This window comes from Nestor notabilis, unplaced genomic scaffold, assembly GCF_000696875.1.
Source record: "Nestor notabilis isolate BGI_N333 unplaced genomic scaffold, ASM69687v1 scaffold14680, whole genome shotgun sequence".
NCBI lineage: Eukaryota > Metazoa > Chordata > Aves > Psittaciformes > Psittacidae > Nestor > Nestor notabilis.
Window position 1 is genome coordinate 105 of NW_009911725.1, and position 23353 is coordinate 23457.

Here is a 23353-nt window from a genome sequence, read left to right on the forward strand (position 1 = left end):
TGAAGATAACTTACTGGCACAGATGGCAAGGGAGCCAACTAGGAAAGGTGCCCACTGGACCTGTAGTTTGTGAACAGAGAAGGGCTTGTGAGTGATGTGATGGTTGGAGGCTGTCTTGGGCATAGTGATCACGAAATGATAGTGGGTTTGATTCTTGGAGAAGTGAGGAGGGGGTTCAGCACAACTCCCACATTGGACTTCCAGAGGGCAGACTTTGGCCTGTTTAAGAGTCTGGTTGGCAGAGTTCTCTGGGAGGGAGTCCTGAAGGGCAAAGTTGTCCAGGAAAGCTGGATTATCTTCAGGAAGGAAATCTTAAAAGTGCATGAGCAGTCTGTGCCCATGTGTTGAGAGAGGAGCCAGCAGGGAAGAAAATTGGCCTGGCTGAAGAGAGGGCTTTGGCTGGAACTCAGGGGATAGAAGGGAGTTTATGACCTCTGGAAGAAGGGGCAGGCAACTCAGGAGGACTACAAGGATGCGATGTGGTTACGCAGGGAGAAAATGAGAAGGACCAAAGCCCAGCTAGTCCTGGCTACTGCCATAAAAGGCAATTAAAATGTTTCTATAAATACATTAGCAACAAAAGTGGGATGCAGGAGGAAACTAGTAATGAAGGATGAGGCATCTAAAACTTCCAAAGGGACTTAATTTTGAAACGTCAAAATGTTTCAATTAAACTTAATTCTAAGAAATCTTAATTTAAGGAGGCAGGACACCCAGGCTTTTCTAGTCTTTGAGCTCTTGGTAAGAGCAAAAAGACAAAGTCACCTGGGAAGCCCAGAGCCATGGGTAAGCAACTCACTTTGTACCAAATGAAAGGTCCTCTAAAGGACTAACAAGAGCAAACTGTGATCCAACATGCAGCTCACCAGCAGAGGGATGTGATCATATGGCCTTGAACTGAAAAGAAATTGATTAAAAATTAATGAGGTTATTCTAGTCTGGCCACAACTGCCCAGGCTGTGACAACGCACTTGTGTGTGTTTCCACTGGAGGACCCCAGCAGCCTTTGGTTATTGTTAAGGCTGATCACACAGCATGAAGTGAAGCATCTTTGTATAAATTCAGCAGAGGCACTGAGAGGTTAAATTGACTTTCCCAAGATATTGGTGTCAGGGCGTAAATGACTGTGATGATTAAATATCTGTGAAGTGTTCAAAACTTTATTTTACAAACACTGGGAGAAGTGGCTGTACGAGGAATCATAGTTAACAAAAGCACGCTCTCTGAATGACACCTACACATGAAATATGTGCGCTATCCAGTCTGCACTGAAACCAGTAGCAAAAGTCTCCCTTTAAATGTGGTGAAGACTTTACCCCAACCATTATTTTGAGGAAACAACAGTAGGAGTAACATAAAGATGTTTTTTTCAGGCTTTTCAGCAAAAGAAATAACTGTAACAGATTAGGTAGTGTCTAGGTGTACATTTACTTGCATCCATAGAAACTATTCTTCTGGGTGAGAGTTATGTTTATTGTCAGGTCTGACATTTTCATGCTTAGTTTTCTGAAGGGGATGCTGCAATCCCAAATCTAGCCCCAGGTCTGCAAGGCACAATTATTGTTAGAATGGCATATCTCCCATAGGTGCACTTGACCAGTTTCCAAGTTTTCTTACAACTCTCGTTATTCTTGAGCAGCCAAGGTAATGAGTGTATACGAGTCCACAGCAGTGGCTGTCTGCATGCTGGTTTTATGTCTATATTGGCTTTAAAATCCAGGTTTAATACAGCCTTACTAGGGTTCTTTGGGGATATGAGTCTGTAGTTTCAGTGGTAGATACAAGCTGAGCCAGGAGTAGTTTTAATTTTGCAAAGTATTTCTTTGCCAGCACAAGCCTAAATCACGTTGTGTCTGGGACTTAGATTCCAGCTTGCAAGCAGAAGACTTGCAATGGGATGATATAACACAATGTGTTTTAAGTTCTGAGACATCAGAAGGAGAATCACAGTGGGATAATTTAATTTCTGCAGAAAATAATTAAGGCATAGGGTTAAAACAGGAAGAAAGAGGTAGGAACAATGACACCTGGGTCTGTATGGGCTATCATGGTAGGTCTTGTTAAGGAAGAGATTTACTCAGCTGATGCTTCTAAATGCATAATGAGATTAGTCACATGGGGATTGCCATGGCCTCATTCCAGTGCATCCTTGTTGGGAATTGTGGATGGTGCCCCAGGTCATGCAAAGCTGCTGTGACACTCTGCAGCAGCGTTTTGGATTCTGGGCATTTTAGAACTCTATGAACCTGAGGAGGAGGCAGCAGAGAAGCAGAGGTGCTGCTATTGAGTAGTGTCCCTGCAGAGAAGCAAGGGTGAGTGGCACCCTTTCTTGAAGCCTTAAGGAAAGGGACAGTGAATTTCAAAAGAGGCCACTGCTGCAGCACTGCAGAACTGCAGGAAGTGGAAGGATGGTGAAGTGTAAAGAGGAGGGAGAGATGAAACCTGCTGTGAGAAGTGTACAGTTCTTCTGCTGGGGAGGTGGGCAATATTGCTAATGTGAACCACTGCACCCATGAGGGGAACATAACCTGCCAAGTGCCAGCCAAGGTATATCTCTGAGGGAGCTGCTGGAAGCGTTCCCAAATGGACAAAGGACAGACTTAAGTCTTCCATGCTAAATGCAATTTGAGAACATGTGGATAAGTGAACAAAGCACTTAAAGTTGAATATAGCTCCTTTCCTGTGTCTGCTCTGTACTCTTTAACTGGAACAGGACCAGAAGCCCAGAAAGAAGGGCAAATTAAAAACCTCTGTTCCACAGCTGATGGGAGATAAGGGTTTTTAACATCACTTTCCAACCTGAACCCCAGTCTTCCAAGGTGAATTCCTTGCACTAGAATTTGCACCATTTCCAGTTTGGAGCTGAGTTCTTATACAGTTGCGGGTGTTCAGCTGCATTCTGTGTTCAGAATCAAAGGATCATTAGGGTTGGAAGGGACCTCTGGAGATCATCTAGTCCAATCTCCCTGCCCAGGCAGGGCCCTCCAGAGCAGGTTACACAGGAACTTTTCCAGGCAGGTTTTGAATGTCTCTAGAGAAGGAGACTCCACACCTCCCTGGGAAGCCTGTTCATTATTCCAAATACTACTAAATACATGTTTGTTTAAATGGAAGATATATTTTTACAGGTATATATATCCCTAGAACCATTCATACCTCTGATGTCTGTCAGTTAGCCTGCTAGGGTTCATTTTTTGTGTGCCCTCTGAAAATGGGAGAGCCTATTTCAGTGCATGCATGTGATTGTGCTGGACCTGTGCTCCTTTCCACAGAGGTGCCCTTGCTGCTCTGGCTGCCAGCAAGCCCCAGTGGGCCGGAGGTCCGGAGTGAGAAACCAGGAGGAATTGCCTATTGCTCAGCTGTGGAGATGGCCAGATTAAAGCCTGAGTGTTGTAAGGAGGAGGAGGAGGAGGTGGTGGTGCAGCTGCTCCCAGGGCAGCAAGATGTGCTGCAGGGAGAGTTTACCAGGCAGTCCCTGAGTTGGCAGTGAGAGTAGCTGCTGTTGAATCCAACTAGGTGGAACTACACCCAGAGAAACTCTGCTACAGCATACAGGTAGGTAATGCTGGGACCTGGCTGGCCCCATGGCCCTTGCTGCACTTACTGCTTGCTATGGGGAGTACTGCCTGATAGGACAAATGTGCCTGTTAGCTGTGCTAGGCCTGGAGTTTTCCAACAGTGCTCTACAGCATATGAATTATTCAAAGAGGAGAAAGAAACTGTAACCAGTTCTACAACAAAAGAGACTCCAGCCAAGTAACACCTCCTCAGTTCCCAAGTCCTTTCCTTTCCTTTCCTTTCCTTTCCTTTCCTTTCCTTTCCTTTCCTTTCCTTTCCTTTCCTTTCCTTTCCTTTCCTTTCCTTTCCTTTCCTTTCCTTTCCTTTCCTTTCCTTTCCTTTCCTTTCCTCCCCCCCCCTCCCCTCTCCTCTCCTCTCCTCTCCTCTCCTCTCCTCTCCTCTCCTCATTAAATACTTTTTGCCCTGCCAGGAAAAGTGTGTTGTGGTAATGAAGTCACAAAGAATCATGGAATTACTAGGGTTGAAAGAGACCTCTGGAGATCATCTAGTCCAGCTCCCATTAAGTCACACTGGGTTGGACCAGCTTACCCTTTCAGCCACTTTGTGTTACAAAAATTCAGCACATTTAATGTATAGCTGGTGTTGAATTGCTTATTCGAACAGCATTGCAGCTATGCGCCTCTGCGTCTGTCTGCTCAAGGGCCTGAGAACATCAATAATAAATGACTCGGCTGGGGAAGGTGTCTCTGGGTTCAAACTAGCAGGTGCATCGGGCAGGGGGGCTCAGCTGGGCAAGGGGTACATAGTGAATGGGAACCAGCTTGCACTAATTCCCTCCCTGCAGAAAGGACTTGTAAATGTTTAATAAACTTCTCGCCCATGCCATAGATGAGGTCTTATTAATGAACTGGAGAGGCTTGAGGACAGGTATTGTGTCCGTTACTATAGCACCACTTTGCACAGGATCTCGGCTTGAAAGAGGCAGGGGAGGGAGCGAGAGAGGGAGGCACTGAGAATGAGCCCCAGCGAGCCAGCCTGAGGCTCACCAGTGGAGCAGGCAGCCGTGTCCTGCGCAGGGACACCGGCCCTTGGCAGCACCTCCAGCTGCTGCCTCTGGACACGCTACCCCCAGACAGGTACCCAACCCTGCACAGATGCAGGCAGAGCTGCTGCAAGTGCGATGCTGAGTCCCTGAGTGCTTCTGAGGGGGTTTTGCTCCAGAGCTCTCTCTTCCTGACTGACCTTCTGGCTTTGGAAGGAAGACCTGGTCTGAATTTTCTTATTTATCTTCCTTCTGCGTTCCTTTCTTGAGCAACTGGTTGTTACTGCAGAGGTCACTGAGGGGACCAACGGAGGCTCCCAAGTCTGGCATCGGGAAATATGACCGCAGAAGTGAATGCTTGTTAGCATAAGGGATTTACTGAAGAAGAAAGACAAAATGCCTTTCAAAGGATTCGTTTCTCTGAAGGAAAGATTTTTTAACCCAGGAAAGGAAGAGGTGAAGAACACCGTAAGTGACTCGCTGGGGAATCTGAGAAGGTAAAAATCCACCATGAAATTCCCAGACAGATCCATTAGTTCAATTTATTAAAGAGAAATAGCATAAATAAATGTAGTATAAATATAGAAAAATGTGTAAACATAAAACAGAATCTAGAGTTACAAAATTAATATTTAAATTCAGATAGTGAGAGACACCTCTCTGCAAGATAGAAGATATAAAAGGAGCCCTGTTACAACAACATATGACTACAGATGATAGAATATTTATGTTAAACACAAAAAGGTGAAAAGAAGTTATAAAAGTGTTCTGATATTAGAAATAGCATGAAAAAGTGTTTTAATAAAAAACTCTTAAATAATTAAATGTGAATAATTCTGTGATTTGGCTTGCATGAGGAAAACTAATTATTTAATGGGAATTAACATTCCCAAATGATGCCACTTTTGAAATCAGACTTTATGTTCCTAAATTACAGGGGCTTTTTTTGAAAATTGTGTTCTGAATCAGTAAAAGAAAATGTGCTAAGTAGAGATGTGTATGTATGTGTTTGCTGGGACTAACAAATTAGAAAGAGGCAAAGAAGAAGCAGCCGTTTGCTGGCAAAAAGAGAAAAAAGATTAAAGATTTTTATCTTAATCTGACAGTTTACGAAAGAACAAAGGGAAAGTTTTTTATTTTTTGATAAGAGAAAACACAATGTGACAAATGACGAGCTTCATAAATGGAAAGATGTTTCTCATTTAAATGAGAAGATTATTTGCATTAGTAATGGTCACTGACAACATTTATTTGTCTAATCAATAGATGAGAAGTCAGAGGGATCAGTGGCATTTCTTGCCTGTTTAATGTTAAGTGTTTTAAATGTCTGTATGGATCGGACTAACATTTTAACCGAATGTATTTTTAGTGACTGAATTGTATTTGCTTTCCTATCTACCTCTTCACCTTCTTTTGGGAATGCTATTTTGAGTCAAGATGCAGTACTTGGCACATCTAAACATGCCTTTGATCACAAGAAAATGTACGAAAATTTACATGTATATGAAAGAAAATATTCGCATACACTTTTAAAGAAGTTACTAATATGCACTGGTACGTTGCCAGTTACACTATTTCTATACCATGTGAACAGAGTATCTGCGTTCCACAGAGTTTCAACTTAACTTTTCTTCCTTTACAGTGTTACAGAGGATGTCTGACATTTTGCTTTTTTTTTTACTTTTGTGACATTCCACAGTAATTCTATGGATTCCATTTTTCTTTTAAAACATCAGATTAAGTAAGTAATTTATTCAATTACAAGTTCTCTTTGTAGTGGGCTCTGCTGTCAAATGTGATCCAGTACATGCAGGGTTTGTATTTAGTGAGTACGTGATGTGGCAGCGCACTGGGTTCACTATGTGGAAATGGTATGCAAATTCCAAATTATCCATATTACTCTCCTCTTGTAGGCATGTTTCAAGGATGTCATGCTTGTTCCTACACAGCTGATTGATAGTATTGGCATCTAGCTTCAGCAACATTGCTACTGAATCAAACAAAAACCTAATCTCAGTTGCGATACAAGGAAGTTTGATGGACTTAATTATTTTCTGTTTTAGACATAGGTAAACCAGTGTCTGTCTTAGATGTGTTAGCCACTGGAGGAAATAATCCTAACAATAAGGGTTTTTTTACTATGTCTGCAATCAGACCTGAGTAAGAATTGCTGCAAGCTGAGCAGTCTTTTTGGAAATATGCAGTCATATTTGAAGGATTCTGTAAGGAATGAAGCATGCATGTCTTTAACTTGAACTTCATTCTCCATATTTTACCCTACAAACAAGAGCATACACTTCTGTTTTTACATGATGGTCCATACGTATATTTACCAGCTGCAACCTCGACTTTCTCTTCATCTACTCCAATTTGATTTAATATGGTGTAAACAGGCAAGGAATTTGGTTTCTCTGCTAGTATTTGGTAGGTGATTAGTTACATTAATGTGCATCCTTGATTTGGTTTCCAAGTGTGACTTCACTGACTGCCGTATATTGATGTGGGATCAAAACTAGCAAAGTGGGTAGAAAAATACTTTTTAGCTTTAGTAAATATATGAATCTGTGCTTTCCTACCACATTTCATCTGCCTTGCAAACAACAGAGCAGATCCAGACACCAGTGTCTGGCAAGACCAGCTGCCAGATAGTGGCTCTCCATGGTGATTGTCCAGAAATAAGTTCAAGTGCTAACGAACAAGCAGCATAAAGCAACTTACTGCCTCCTTGCAGGCGTGTAGTAACCTCATATTATTTGTGGGTGCTGCAAAACAAGAATCAGCACACAGCACATTACTTTTGGGTAGCCAGATCCTGGAGGGGAGGCAATGGGGGACTGAACTGGGGAGACCTGAGAGGTGTCCTGTCCTTATTGCCAGTGGTTTCATTTCTGAGATCTTAGAAGATGTTTTAGATGTTCCATACAAAATATTTTTTATGCAAAATCGTGTTTGTTTTTGGCTATTTATATACAGTGGGCTAGAACTTTAGAGGATTCGAGGCTTGGGTGAATGTATGTTAGAGCTGAGGCTCTGCAAGCCTCATAAGTTTCCCAGAAAAGAAAGCTTTTCCTACAGACCTTTGTGGCCAGCACAGACACTTTGGACCTTCTGTGAACCTAGTGTACTCAAAGAAAAATTGATGAAGTAAAGGAAAATCTCAGGCTCTGTCTACTCTGAGAATTTCAGGAGTCATGGACCAGCTAATGGCAACTGTGGGCTTACTGGTAAAATGGAAAGTAACCAAGTAGGTTTACAACTCAGTAATGTCACTATTAATGTAGAAAGTCATATGGACCATGTCACTGTTGTATATAGTCTGGGCCCTCGCACTGGACAGGGCTCCCCCAGCTGAGCTGGATCATAGAATTAGTCCTCTCCACCTTTTCCTTTGCACTGCAGACAGTTCAGCACTGTGCACACAATGCGGGGTGCCCAGACTCAGTTGTTTTGCGAGTCATGCAAGGCCTCTTGTACAATGATGTTAGTGCAAGGGCACAATAAACACGTGCAGCACTGTGCTGCAGCACCCAAGGGGCATCCCTCCAGAGCAGTGAGGCTGTGCTGGGGAGAAACTGCAAGGCTGCCCTGCAGCCTGGGAATGCAGCACCTGTGAGAAGCAGTCCCGCGGTGCATATGTTTAAAATATGCCATGAGTTTCATGCAAATACCATGCAGAAACCAGCCTGAAAAGTCCCATGCACTGGGCAGCTTAGTAGGGTTCTCCTGTCTGCACTGGGGTTTTGTACCAATATATCCATTGCAGGATTTGGGATGGAAAATTATCAACTGGGCAGATCCCTAGAGAGTAAATGAAATCTCAGAAGACTGTATCTGCTTTTGAATAAATGATATTTTTTGATAGTTGATGTGTAGGTTTCTGAAGTTCCTCCAGAAACATCAGTAATTATTCCATGTGATGACTGATGCTGGGTTTGTAGGTGTGAGGTTTGAACACTGTGTAGATTGTGCTGCAGCTACCTGTGAAAGACTGCAATATCTGGTAAAAGTAGTTCTACAATGTGTTGTAACATGTGGAAAGTATTAATATTTGCCTGTTACTGTAGAATCTATGCAATTTTAATCAAATGAAATTAAATGGTATGATTCTAGTCCACCTACTTTATCATTTGAAGAAATAACTAATTTCTATGCTAAAATCCCATAAATACAGGTTGCTGAATGTATACATGTTCTAGGAATTTCATTTATTACTGATGGGAATTTTTGACATTTCTTTCATTCTTCCAAAATTCCGTATATACCAGAGTAGTCACTCAATAGGGAAATTTTGCATATAGTTATTATGACATTTGGGCACAGAACATGGATGCACGTGTCTCCAAATAGCTTAGCTCCTCTTACTTGCCAAGTGTTCCATTTTTGCTGAGAAAAGAAAAAAGATTGATGTAAGGACTGAACATTTCCCATGAAGCAAAATGCTCTCCTTCATCAGTCAGATAATTATAGGAGAGCACTGGCTCTGAAACAGTTTTCTTCTAAATTATTGGTGTATAACAGGTGAAAATCTTCAGCGGTGCTACCAAAATATACATATCAATTGGAAGATACATTTCTCATATTTTCAGAGTTGTCCTATGTTCCTTATATAAAAAATAAAGCCAAAAAGCTAGGTCAGACACTAGCTCTGTGTATGTATGCACTGCTATTGCTTCAACCAAGCTCCGATTTTTGGACTGCTAATAAACAATACAGTTTTCTCCAAGACAAATCTGCTATAGAGGGGTTTACATCAAGCTTTGGGCGTATGAAATGTGCTTTGTGAATCTGGGGTCATGGATCAGTCCTCAGCTTGCTTTCATTAGTACTAATAATTAATAATAGCAAAACAATTAACTTCTTCACAGAGGCAATGTTGACCCACAGTGCTCATCCTGGCTCACCACTTTCAAAAGTGAATTTGGAGCAGAAGGATGTTTCATGCCTATCTGAATTGACAGCCAGCTGAAAATGTCCTGATCAGAACAGATGTTTTGGCTTTGCTTCATGTGTTTAGACTTCGCCAGCTGCCCAAAATAGTACACCAGTTAAAGTCTAATGTGTCTTTTATAAATAGAGAGCCTGGTAAATGTATTGAAAATTGAGGAATTGTGCTTTCATTTAATTCAATCAATATCTTAGAATATGTTACAGGAAAACAATTCAGTTACTTCTTTTGGTTTGTTAATAACTTTTTGAGATGACAACAGTTCTTAAGTAATTATTCAATTGTCTTTTCACTTCCTGAGGTCTTTATTTTTGATATTTTATCCAGGTAACACCTGCCTAAATTAGGACATAGAGCATGGAATGTATGGTGTCTTCTTTTTAAAGTGCCTGACTGCTTACTCTCTGTACTCTCATTTCACTAACAAATGCTGTTTCCCTGCCAGTGAATCATAAGATCTCAATCACCTTCAATAACATCTCAGTAATATCACATTTCCTGTGTTACCTTGCTTTAATGCAAAGTCTTCCCTCTAGCCTGATGAGGAGCTGATGATTCAAGTTTGCAATTAGTACTGCTTTGAGCAAGGGATCAAATAAAAAAATCCTGGGAGTTCCTTTCTGGTCCAGACCACTCTGATTTTAGTGTTTCTTGGACATTTGAGCTGATGGACTGTAACATACTTTTATTCTTTTTGCTAAGACTAAAGGTAAAGTAGTGGGTTTATGATATTTTGTCAAAAGCAAATGATGCACCAGTTATTCTGGAGTTCTAAAGCCTAGAAATGCTGAGATTTTTAATGAAAATTCATATTGGATAGATACATTCAAATCCATAGGAAGCACCCAGGAAGCCATACTTACCACCTGTATTTGCAAAACCTTTAGTATAGAGTACTATATGTAAGATTATAAGTAGTAAATTAGACTTAAAGCAACTGGACAAAGCTGTGATTAAACCAACAGTTTTCTCCCAAAAGACCCAACCAGCTACTGTATATATCAGAGAGGTGTAACCCATTCATGTGTGCTCTGTCAACATTTTTTATAGATGATTTTTATATAGAAGACCGAAGTGCATTAGATTTCATACACACGCAGCCAGATGTGTGGAAGAAAGAAGTTACTCCTTATCAGAAAAGAGTGAATGAAATCATTTCATCATCTCATATGGCAAGCTGGGCTTCCTTTAGATTGAGTACTTGTTCATATTTTCATGAGAGTACTGAGAGTAGCTCCACGGGAGACACAAAAGGAGCTGGATCCTGAGCTCATTGCTTCAGAGCAATGACAAAACTGAAAGGCTTTGTAATGTAGCCAATCACTCGAGCCTACCTTAGTAAACACAAGCTTAAACTTGTGGGTAATGGTCAATGGACTAGTCATGTATTCACAGCTAACTATATGCTTAAGTGTTTCAGCATCTCAGAAAACCCATATTCTGCATTTAAAACAATTGCAAGGGAAGTTAATGTTAGGAAAGGATATATTCAGCTCTGGTCCAAGGGTGCTTACCTCATCATTTCTACCAGAGACATTCCCTGTTTCTGCAGCATGGGATGTTAATAGCTCCAATCGGATTGGAAGACCAAATTAATTTTTAATGGTACTATCATGCACTTCCAGATTACATGGAAGTGCCATTTTCTTCAGTATGAATCTCTCAGCTGGCGTGCTTGCAGGAAAAGGGAAAAGCCGGATACACAAAGCTGGAGGAGCTGCACTCCCATGTTAGTGGGTAACTGTTGGTCAACCTCTCACAGGCTGAAATGGCTGGGTACCATTTGCTCCTATCCCAAGTAAATGGGAGAGCCTGCATCCCTGGCATCTTCTGTCCCAGTTCCTCCCAAGTGCCCTGCAGTTGTCACATCAAATCTGATCACAGACAAAGCCCTTTCAGCCTCCACTGCTGAGGAGTGGTGAATCAACAGCCCAGAAAGTCACTGTCTTCCTTCAGAGTTCATTTAATATTAGATATTTTACACAAAGTGTGTTCAACAATAGGTGTTGCTGGGATTCACTTTGCAATGATGTACGTCCTTGTGGTGAGAAGATGTTTCAGAGAAGAGGGGACATATGGCTTCAAATCCGTTCAGGCAGAGAAAGTCTGGGCTTGGCTCTTTAACATCTTAAATAGGGGCTCTGATGCCAGAGCTGCTGCTTCTCTTCAATATAGTCCTTATTTTCAACTCACAGGTGACAACAAATTCACAGGGATTTTTGGGCTGAGGAAAACCATGCTTTGTGCTGTATTTGCCCTTTTCTTGAAACCTACTGCCAGCTCTGCTTAGTGGATCTAATTAGAAATTATGATTAATTTCTTCATATGCATATTTTCCTAACAACCAGCAGAATTTATCACAACAGAACCCAGCTTAGCTCTTGCAGTTATGCTCACAAACAGCTATGGATGCTTTTGCAGCCAGCTGTCTGGCTAGGTGGCTCGGATTCACAAACTTCAGAGGTCACTCGTGAAAAAGCACAGTCTACACTCACCTTTTGAAGCTTTGCCCAGCGTTAACCTGTCATACCACCAAGAGACAAACGCCTTGCAAGGAGGTGATTTGGCAGTTGACTGGAGCGCGTAAGTGCCCAAATGTATTTCAGCAAATTTTACTGGGATAATAAGGCATTTTCATTCTCTCTCTTTTCATCCATTTAGGAAAATCGATGGCACCAATGTAGAGCAAGATCACATCGAGCTGACAGAAGAGGGGCGACCCGTGCAAGCAAGCGCCCACAAGCCTGCACCGTGCGACTGCTACTGCTGTGGGCTGCCCAAGCGCTACATCATTGCCATAATGAGTGGCCTGGGCTTTTGCATCTCCTTTGGAATTAGGTGCAACCTGGGTGTTGCCATTGTGGAAATGGTGAACAATAACACTGTCTATATTAATGGAAAACCGGAGCTGCAGGTGAGAAAACATCTTCCTTTCACTGTTCTGAGCTGACCCCATTGCTAAATCATTGAAGTCCCACATATCAAAGGACTGGGTATGCATAGATCAAAAACTGAGGGAGACGTGAGTCTCAGCTCACATAGATGTGTACCCGTTTAATTCCTACTTAGGTGTCAAAATCACATTAAAAATCTGTAAGATACGGGGCTTTGCAATGTCATAGAGAATGTAAGTCGCAGAAATGAGAACTGAATTGGCTTGCATGTCTATATCAGGCCCCTGATCTTTCAGTTGTAGACAGATTTTGTTGCGGTGGCAGAAGCTTTTACTATGTACTATCTCTCAGGGAAGCATGGTCTGATGCTGCTACAGAAGGGATTATTAACTGCTGAATGCAGTGCTGCACTCACTCTATTCAGATCAGCAGGTAACTTTTCAAGACCTTAAGGAAGTCACTGGCAATAAGGCAGTAAGTTTTTACAGGTTATTTACAATGTGGACTGCTGTCTAGAGATATTCAGAGCTGGGTGCCAAGTTATTTCCACATTTACAGTAAATGACGTGCTTCACAGCAGATGCCTACAAACCTTTAACATTGCATCCAAGGAAGTGCAGCTTCAATAAATACCTTATTTTCCCCAGTCCTGCCTTGCTACATGGCTGTGATATCATGAGTCCCTGGATTTGTTCAGCCTTGAGAAAAGAAGGCTCAGGAGACTTTATCATCATGTTCCAGTATTTAAAGGGTGGTTACAAAGAAGGTGGAAACTCCTGTTTTACAAGGAGTCACAGGGGAAAGATGAGGGGCAATGGGTACATCACATACTCCTGGGAGATTTTGATTAAACACAAGAAGAACAATTTTCACCATGGGAACAACCAACCACTGGAATAATCTCCCCAGGGGTTTGGTGGGCTTCCCAACATTGGACACTTTTAAGATTTGCCTGGATAGGGTATTGGGCCCTCTTGTCTAGACGGTGCTTTTGCCAAGAAAGTTTGGACCAAATGATTTTTTGAGGTCCTTTCCAACCTGGTATTCGATGATTCTAGTTCTTCGGAATCTTCTGTCTCCTCTGACCAGCTCCTGCTGCTTAGACTTGCTGCTGATTTGTATTTATTCAGTCTAATTCCTGCTCCCTGTGGTCCTGCTGGGAATCCCTGGTTCCATACTTCACCCTGGAGCAAGAGAAAGGATGTGCCTGCATAGGCTGGGAAGCTCAGAAAAGGTAGTTTGAGGAAATAAGAAAAAAACTCCTCTCGCAAATCTCAGATTAATCTGTTTGCGCATCAGCACCTGCTGACACGGGAACTTTTCCTGTGTCTTGTAGTGTTTCTGTCCTCAGAAATTAACACTACCTAGAAACTAAGCTGGAAATCAGTAGTAGAATATAAGGTATTTAAAGCAGAAATGTAACTCAGCACAGGAAGTGGGTCTCTTGTCAAAATGGATGAGAATGGAAATCCTTTAACCTTCTGTAAATATGTCTGGCTAATTAATGCCTTCATTCTCCCTGCAGGACAAATAATGAGCTGGTTTTTAGTTTGCTTGTTTGGGAAAAAAATAAATCAACCTCCTGGGGAAAACTGGTTCTTCATTTTACACACAGAAAGTAATACAGTAAAAAAGAGATGTTACCGTTTATGACTTTAGTTTTCATTTTTCTGTAGTGTTTTAGTGACAGTTTTAATTCACAATCTAAAAGACATAGGTGCTGCTTCCTCACATGATGCTTAGCCACCTTTTTGTGCCGTAAGATTAACATAAGAATGATCATGAAGCAAAACATCATGGCTTCTCTTTGCTCCCAAACTGTTCTTCTGGAAAAAGGAGAAAAAGTTGACACTGACCTTACACTAGTGTGATTATACTGAGCCAGGCCCTGTTTGACATCCCAGAATGGAGGGCAGGAGGGCCACTTTGGATCCACCTTTCTTTTCTTTGCTTCCTCAATATTTTGCCCTGGGCATTGGCTATCTCTCTGAACAATGTATGTTCAGGAAGAGCCTGCAGAAGACTGAAAATGCTTAGTATCCAAGGATGAGGTGTATGGTTAAAGCATTTCTCCTGGATGCAGCCATTTTTGGCTAGGAACCGTCTATGACGAGCCCGTGGTTGTCCTTCCATATACAAATACAACCCCGCAACTGGCATCACTTTTAATATAAGATAAACTAGTCAGCTAGCTACTGTTACCTAGTCTTATTTCCAGATTGCCTTGTCTTGAGGTGTTACCCATCCCCAACAAAAGCAACGCTTTTATGCTCCCTGCCACTTAGTGCAGTTGGTGGATGGTCAGAGTTTGGCCCTGACAAGGAGAACCATGGGTAAGCCTGACCAGGAAGCTGATCAACTCAAAGGACATAATCAACCTTGATAATCTTGGGGAAATGGATATGTCCATTGAAAGGCATCAGGTCCTTGTTGTGACACTGAGAAGGCTTGAAAACCAAATTTTTAGGACTAAGCAGTCCAGGGGGAAGCAGTTACAAGTGACAAAGATGAAGGTCCAGAGTCAGCTGCCTTCTGGCTGAAACATTTCCCTCTCCTATCCACCCAACTGAAAGCTAAGAGCAAAAGTAGTAATCTCGCAAGGGAATCTCACATCCTTTTGCTTTAATTGGTGAGTTTCAAGCTCAACAACACCAACCAGCCCCCATAAAGAGGCTGCCTTGATTTGGAGGGTGGGGTGACTTCTGTGTGGCTTCCCAACAGTGGTTATCTTACAAGGTGTATGCTTCATCTTACAGCATTTTGTTTGTTTTCTTTACAGAAAGCCCAATTCAATTGGGATCCAGAGACTGTGGGACTCATTCATGGCTCTTTTTTCTGGGGTTACATTGTGACACAAATTCCAGGAGGGTTTATCTCAAACAAACTGGCTGCTAACAGGTAAGGAAGCCATAATCAAAAGAATTAAGCTTTACAGCCTAATGGCTGTTTTACACTGTTTAAATGATGATTACCAAAATAGTGAATTAATGTGTTTCAGGAATACACAGCTGAAACTGAATGTTAAGTAGTTATGTCTACAGCCAAAAAGGGGACTAGATTTCTGTTATGGATGTATTTCTGATTGTCCCAGTTGAGCTTGTTCATTTCAAATATTTATACATTTCTTCTCTAAACAATAATGCTTTCTGGAGGGTGTTAGGAAAATTACATCTAATGCCTCAGTTAATGATTGTAGCATTTGTCTTTCAGAAGTTTCCTTAGTGCTCTTTAGCTCAACACCAAAGGAGAATTTTCCAACAAAATCTGACCTTTCTCCTTGAAAAATTCCTCAAGCTGGGCATGTAGGAATCATAGAACTATTTATGTGCTGAAGACAAAAATCCGTTTTCATGCACATAGATGTCCTTGCTATGGCTGGATACAGTACTGACTGTAATTAGGGTTGCCTAGAACTTGTAAAAGAGCCTCATGATTTCTGTTTGGTAAACTCTGGGCATCTGTGTGTATTTCTTCTATGCTCATTGTGTTTGTGGGATTTTTTATTTTTTTTTTTGTTAATTCAACTGCTTTTGTAAATGAAAGTAAGAAAAGTAGCTAATTTTGCCAAAGTTAACTTTGGTTTTGGGCTTTACGTCAAAAAGTTGTCAGAACTTGGAACATGATCGCAAGAGAGAGGGAGCTGTCTGAAGATAGCTGTTTGTGATTGAGCTCATGAAATGTGCATGTTAAAGGCACTTGGGATCTTCAGATAAAGAGGTGGTTGGTACTCATTTCCTTCATTGCAAATAAGACATGACTTACAAACACTTTCAGAATTGGAAAAGGTCTTTAAGACAAGTTATATATTGTTATGCCTCAAATTAAAATGCTTTACTCTCTGCATTCTGCAAAGATCTATAGGAGTTACAAGACTGCTTGGACATTCTTCCCACCCATATGCCCTTACGGAAATGACTTCAGGACAGTCATCCCATAGAATTGCCCAGAAGTTCAGGCCCAACTCCCCTCTGTCTGTAACCAAAAGTTACTCAGAGTTCAGTCTGCACTGCTTCTTCAACACTACTAGCATCCTCAATTATTCATTCCTCTACCACACAAAAATGCCTAAGCAGTGTTTTTCCATCTGCTGAATAAGCCAAATTAGCTAAGCTTAATCATTTCCCGAGCTGTTCTACTCTTGCCACCAGTTTTTGCAGCAGAAAGGCCCAAAACACGGATGAGCACACTGTTGGCTGAATAATTCAGAATATTATTAGTTTGGCTTTTGATTCCTTAATTTTCTTGACAAACAGTAAAATCAACCATGTTTACATTGTAACTCAGTGTATTCTGTCCATGAACTACTTCCTTAAGTATGTGTTGAGTTTCAGACTCAATCTAATGCTGCACTACAAAATCACATTATGGATTTGACTGTCATAACTGGGTTTAGGAGTAGAATTGGCTGAGGAACAATAACCCAAAAGCTGAGCTCAGAGAGTATTTCTGTTTGCAGTAATAGGATTCCCATGCCTGCCTAACTCCACGTTTTTCCTTCATTTCTTGTTTATACAACCAGTTTCAGCTTGGGTAGATCTATCAGTGGTGCATGTTTCTGTTCCAGAGGGATTACTTGCTGCCAAGATGCAGGGCAGGAAAACAGAAGATCTGGGGCCAGTCTGTGAACCCATCACCCCTAGAAGGACAAATGCTTTCTTTTGTTCCAGCTGCACTCTGAAAATACGGAGTGCTTTATGGTTCTGCACCAAAACCATCTAACACTATGTAATTTGCTTTATACACTTGTCCAAATTTATGTAGATCTGCATTCCACCAAAAGAAGTTCACGAACCATTAAGTGACACCATCACTTTAATTTGCTGCTTATCTTCAAACATGCATCTAAATGTAATTTCATCAGTTTGGTGGTGACAAGGACACATGAAACATAAAGCACCTCCTGATAATGGTTTTCAGTAACAGCACCCTGCTGGGCAGAACAGTCCGTCGCTGAAGAAGGCTGTTTTGATCCCAAAGTGGCATCTGGCCAGAAATCACAGTTGTGAGAAAAATACACGAATTAATTGAAAAGAACTGGGATATTTTTAGTCATGGTGGGGACCAATTTCTTTGGGATAAATGGCAGTGAACTGCTGGAAAGATGCTGCCTCTTTGTGGAAACATTATTCAGCCACTTAAATAGTAGCAGAAGAGTGACTTGTTCTAACTCAGTATAAATGATGCATTTACAACGTAGGTATATTAAGAGTTGGCAGTAAATGAAGTAGCAGAGATTGGAAACAGTTTTCAGAGCTAGCTGTTTGGATACCTAAACACATTCTTTTTCTTATGGCTTATTCTTTCATGTGCTTATTAATTTACATAATTTGCTGTAGTTCCCTGAGACTGTCAATAGCATTACAATAACAGACCTGATATTTCTATTGGCAAGGAAGCAAGGTGCAAAATTCTTTTCTTCACTGATCATAATAGAGAGCTAAGTAATACTTATTTCTCAGTGAAATACTTGGCTTTGAAAGCAGTCTCCTAAATGTCAAGGTTTGACCATAGGCTTTGTATTCTTGTTCAGATTTTCCGACTGCTTTCTGTATAAATCCATTCCTTTGTCACTTCTCTGCACCAGCCTACCCAGCCTCTTTGCTTTTGTACTCATTCGTTGAGTGCTTTCTTGTCATTCAGATTGTGAGCTGTCTAAGCACGGACTGTTGCTTTTGTCAAGAGGTGTTGCAAATTTAGATAAAACAGTGTTGATCTCCAACTGGAGAGTCTTTGTGTTATAATACCAGCATTAATCCTACTGTGAATAATAAACCCGATTCAAAAAATGAAGTGACATATATTTCCTGTGAAAAAGTTTTCAAAAAGAGACTGAAATGTAAACAACTGAAATTCTTACTAAAAAAAAAAAAAAAAAAAAAGAAAAAGGAAAAAGAATTTAAAAAATGGCAACAAAAGATTTTAAAAGTTTATAAATATTTTGAAGTGGAGCATGATAAACAGTTATGCATAGTAAGAGCTGTGTGTGTCTTTGGCAGAAAGATCAAAAGGGAAAGAAGTACTGCTGTTGTCCAAATCGTATGATTTCTGATCGAGTATTTGTCTAATACCAGTCATATATCAGGATGAAGCTTAATGTATCTTTCTGAAATGCCACGGTCATAACACAATAATTTAAAGCTTGTTAAACATCACTAAATTTGGGTAGTTTGGAAAAGAAACGTGAATTATGGTCTGCAAAGAGCAGCATGCTGCTAGGTAAGGTCAGTGTAGCTAGGAGCTGAGGGCTGTGAACGAAAGAGGCTGCTATATTCTCAGGGTGTCACCTTGAATCTTGGAGCAAGACAGGGCAGCTTTGGGCTGACCTCCCATATCCCAAGTGCTGTGGTCCCCAGGGCCACCAGCTGCTGCAACTTTTTATATACAGAATGAAGGATCTCCCATGTAAAGGCAATCCACAGGTAGCCAGAAATGGTTGCTTTGGATTGCAGACAACACAAAAAAGACAGTAAACTATTGAGGATTAATAATAATCCATCTAATTTAAATGGTGCTTGGCAGTTGTGGAGAACTCCTACTGCTAGTTCTTGTATTTTTCAGTGCTGTTACAGATTCTTAGAGGGGATCCTCATGCATATCAGTTTCCACAGATGCTGAAGTAATGAACTTTTGATATTCAGAGAGTGCTTAGGACAGCTATTGAACCTCATTCGTTGCACAGAACAGAAACCCAAGGCTTCAGTCAGCCAGATGTGAAGATGTACGAAATTTAATCAATCAGGCGAAGACCATTCCTACTAATGGCAGTAATTTCAATGGTTGTTCCAGCTGGTTGTCCCTAGTCTCTTTCCTGGAGTCTAGCAGTGTTTTTCATGGTGCGGCAGTCTCAGTTTTCAAATGAGTTCCTAGATGTCCTTTTACAAGCTGGGCACCCAGGGATGCATTTCACTTGCACTGCAGCATCAGTGCCTGGCAAACCTGTAGCCCATGTCATACTGAAATGATTGCCCTTTAGCCCAGCTGTTTTTCATGTCTAGTGCCACTGTGGTTTGTTATTGACACAGGGTGATAAATGTGCACCACTCTTCAGTTAAACATAAGAAATCCCATATTCATGCTGGGAAAAGTTCCCACAGACTGCAGTGAGCGAGGCAGACATAGCTTCAAGTGCCATGCCAGGGCCTCTGAATGCTCTGGGCTTGCAGGGATGCTGCTTGGATCCATTACTAGCACACACAGGTTTCTGCTGACTGTTTCTCTAATGGGTGCTAACAGCTGGTAGGCTGCAAACAATTTCACTAAGGCACTCAGCTCCAGGTGCATTTAGAGCCTTGACTGACTTGTGCCTCACTGCAGCAAGTACTCTTGCCAAGCAGGCTAATGAAATGTTTATATCACTTTTTTCACTGAAGCTGGGTTGTAGAAATGCCTCTTCTATGTTATAGTCACAAAGGACACTTGTAGCTGCTATTTAGAGGAGTGATGCTGGAAAGGAGTGGATCTTCACCAGCCCTATCATACATTCTAGCAGCAGCAAATGGAATTAACCTGCACTCTCCCATGTTCAGAAAGGCACTTAAACTGGACTTTACCTGATTCAAACCCTATTTATGTAACTGGATTGAAGTACTTCCCAGAATAGAAATGCTTCTCTCAGGTTAGGACTCACATAAACAGCTGAGCCTCCAACACCAACACCTGTACCTCTTCCTCTGATACAAATTAAAATCCGACACCTTTGTTTCAGTATATATAAAACTTCAGTTCCATTCAGAGAAAATGTATTGACCATATGGGGATTTATCCCCTTTTGCCAATAAGGGGACTTTACAAGTATTTGGTTTGATGAGATGGCAGTAGGTGAGATTGTCTTTGAGACTGTACTTGAGAACAGTGTCACTTCTGAAAAGAGGACAGTAGTTACATTCCCTTTCATGTTTCTTTTTTCCATAGAGTATTTGGAGCAGCTATCTTCCTAACATCTACACTGAACATGTTCATCCCTTCTGCAGCAAGAGTGCATTATGGCTGTGTGATGTTTGTAAGGATTATGCAAGGTCTAGTGGAGGTAGGAGCACTCACTGTTTTGGTCTTTTCATGTACCATGTGTTTTTGGCAATTTGGTTCTAAAAGTTGTGAAGTCTTTTGGTCAGGTTTTCTGATCAATCTATAGCTTTACTTGTTACTCATTTTTAGATGAAATTTTTTTAATCATACTGATTTATAAGTTGACTTCAAAGGAAATAAAAAGTTTAGGTTCCCACTGCTGCAGTTCAAGCTATTTTAGTTTATTTGTGCCTGCCACTGCATGTACTAAACAACATTTTAACCTCAGAACACATTACTGTTTAAGTAATTAACCAAATTAGTTTGATGTCTTCATACCCAAACAACAGAGCTCCTCCAGGCTCACCTAACCCTTCCTACATCATTCCATCGTGGCAAACAGCTAGACAGGTTTGACAGTATCACCAACTGCTTGAAGTAGGAAGGAAGCGAAAGCAAATCTTATGATGTGTGAAATGTCTGCCAGGGTGTCACCTACCCAGCCTGCCACGGGATGTGGAGTAAGTGGGCTCCTCCACTGGAGAGAAGCAGGTTGGCCACCACATCATTCTGTGGTAAGTTGATAGACTTGTATACTTTACCTAAGTACATGTTTCTATTAGATACACTTTATTCATCTCTTTAGTTAAAGAGAAGTGCAAAGCCTCTGTCCTTTGTTGCATTCGGCTTGTATTCTGAGGTCAGGAACCTGGGAATCTTTTTGCTAAATATGTCCTCATTTTATCATTTAAAGCAAACCATCAGAATGACTCTCGTAGTAAACTACAATGGAGGTAGAGGTGTCACATGAGAGAAATTACACTTTGGGTTGGTTTTTTTTTTTCTCATTTGCTCCATCCTTAGGGATTCCATTTATTGTACATATTGAATTGACCCTCCTAAACAAGCACACACTTAAAAAAATACCTTAAAAGGGCTTGAGTATTGTAGGCTGGATGGAGGTGATGTAACTTCTTGCCATTAGCTGTTCACTCTGTTTTGAATTATGATCAGGCTTGTAATTTACTCTCTTTTCTGGGTCCCTTTCCAATGCTGACAGCTGGCCTTCTGGAAGATGGCTTGTGGGAAATTTCAGAAGACTCTGGGGAGAGGAACCTAGTGGAAATATGGGAGAAATCCAACTCTCTCATTCTCTTTGGAATGTTTCTAGCCTCTGGCAAAAGCCTTAAACCTTGTTATGAAGCAGGAAAAATACTGAGGTTTTATATCTTGTTCCTCAAGGAAAACACCACCGTTTTGCTTACAGCCTCACTAATGAAAAGGAATAAAAAGAAAAGTGTTTTCTACTTCTAATTCCATCCTTCAAGTAGCAGGTTTTGCCACAGGTCATTTTGTAATTCCAGGGGAAATGGTGAATGTTAGTATTTCCTTACCAGCTCCAGGCTGGATTTGGGTAGATGGCTAAATGTAACCAAGCTAAGGTATAATTCAAATGTTTCCCCTCTGTTTTTTTCCGTAGAAAGTCCAGATATGCAGAGTACAGGGCAGGAATTTCTGATAGGGAGTGAAGGCAAAGGCACCGCTCATTACTTCAGTGTGTCATTTCCCATCCTCTAAGACACCCTTATCATCTGTATTTGGTGTGTCCCTTCCCATTTGTAACTGAGGAATTAGAACAGTGAGTGGATGTCTAATAGTGCTGAAGAAAAATCAGAAATAGTAGGACTTTGAAGAGCAAGCAATTGGGAAAAGTGGAAGAGAAAACAATGAAAATAAATACAGGTGGTAGGGTAAAGCCAGCTGAAGATGAATGTCTGTAAGAGAAAATATTCAATAGGAAATTTAAGTCACAAGAAAATACATTCTGTCCATCAGAAATGAAACTGAAAGGCTAGGGAATATAACAGCACTAAAATACAAGAGGAAGTTAAAAAGGAGAGGAAAAAAAAACCCACCAGATTTCCGTATTATGGGAATTTCGTTTGTACTACAAATGACTTCTGGATTTAGTGATTATTTAGGTGTTTCCATTTTCAGAAGAACAGACCAAAAGAGAAGCCTCTCCAGCCTCAATGCTCTCTCCTTGAAGTCCTAGCACTGGGTAGAGAAAGAAACTGCAGCTCGGAACCCATTTTAGTGGCTACAGATAACCAATTCTTGCACTTGAATGGTGCACAGGAACAAGGAAAGAAAAGCAAACCCTATGATAACCAGGTTCCTGGTTTCTCTGACTATATTCTAGCCTGGGGCTTTGCTATTGCCATAGGAAAAATGCATTACACAAAGGAGAAGGGTCACTGTGAACCATTGCAGAGAAGTATTTGCTAATGAGTAGAGCGTTGACAAATGTTCATTACTGAAGTATGTAATACTCTCCAGAACACAAGTATCTCATTTCCTAGAATAATTTAAAACAAAACTTCTCACATGTGAAGCCACTGGCACCATCTCACACTGAAACCAAATATCCAGATTGCATGAATTCTCCCTAGGGTCTTCATGGAAATTCCTTTCCAAGCACTTAAGTACTCAACTCTTTCTACAAGTCACTCAGAAATATATTTCACCAGTATTATATATTTCTCAATCAAAAACCTCAGCACAGGCCACTTTTTTATCCTTTTTTCCCCTGTCAACTTTTGCCTATTTATTCCAGCTCTTCATTCCCGCTACTGATAAGAGCTGAACATGGTTAAGCAGACTCAGGGTTGGTCTGAACACTCCCTTTGCTACCAGCACTTATGGTCATGGTGCTAGAGCCATGAGAAAAGCCTCCCAGCCTGTCTGCAACCATCAGGATTTTTGGACACCATGGCGGCTTCTGAAACCTGGACCATTAGCTTCTCCAGAGCTCACCCCATGTGACATCAGGATAGATGGGATTCCCCACTTAAGTGCATACATACAGCTTATACCTGAATGGTGGCTTGCCATCAGTCTTGGATTTGCAAATCCCATTTACCTACAGGACACAGCCCTTCTAACTGC

At 41.2% G+C, this 23353-nt stretch overlaps 1 protein-coding gene across 1 annotated transcript in view; it reads left to right on the top strand.

Annotated features, from left to right (window-relative positions):
- The first annotated feature begins 4925 nt into the window (after positions 1–4925).
- Positions 4926–23353, top strand: part of SLC17A8 (solute carrier family 17 (vesicular glutamate transporter), member 8) — a 28141-nt gene continuing 9713 nt past the window's right edge. Inside the window, exons 1-5 of the mRNA XM_010016172.1 lie at positions 4926–5058; positions 12168–12420; positions 15180–15298; positions 20312–20426; positions 20892–20979. Of these exons, the coding sequence (XP_010014474.1) occupies positions 4958–5058; positions 12168–12420; positions 15180–15298; positions 20312–20426; positions 20892–20979 (676 nt within the window). The 5' untranslated portion in view covers positions 4926–4957. The remainder of the gene's footprint in view (positions 5059–12167; positions 12421–15179; positions 15299–20311; positions 20427–20891; positions 20980–23353) is intronic.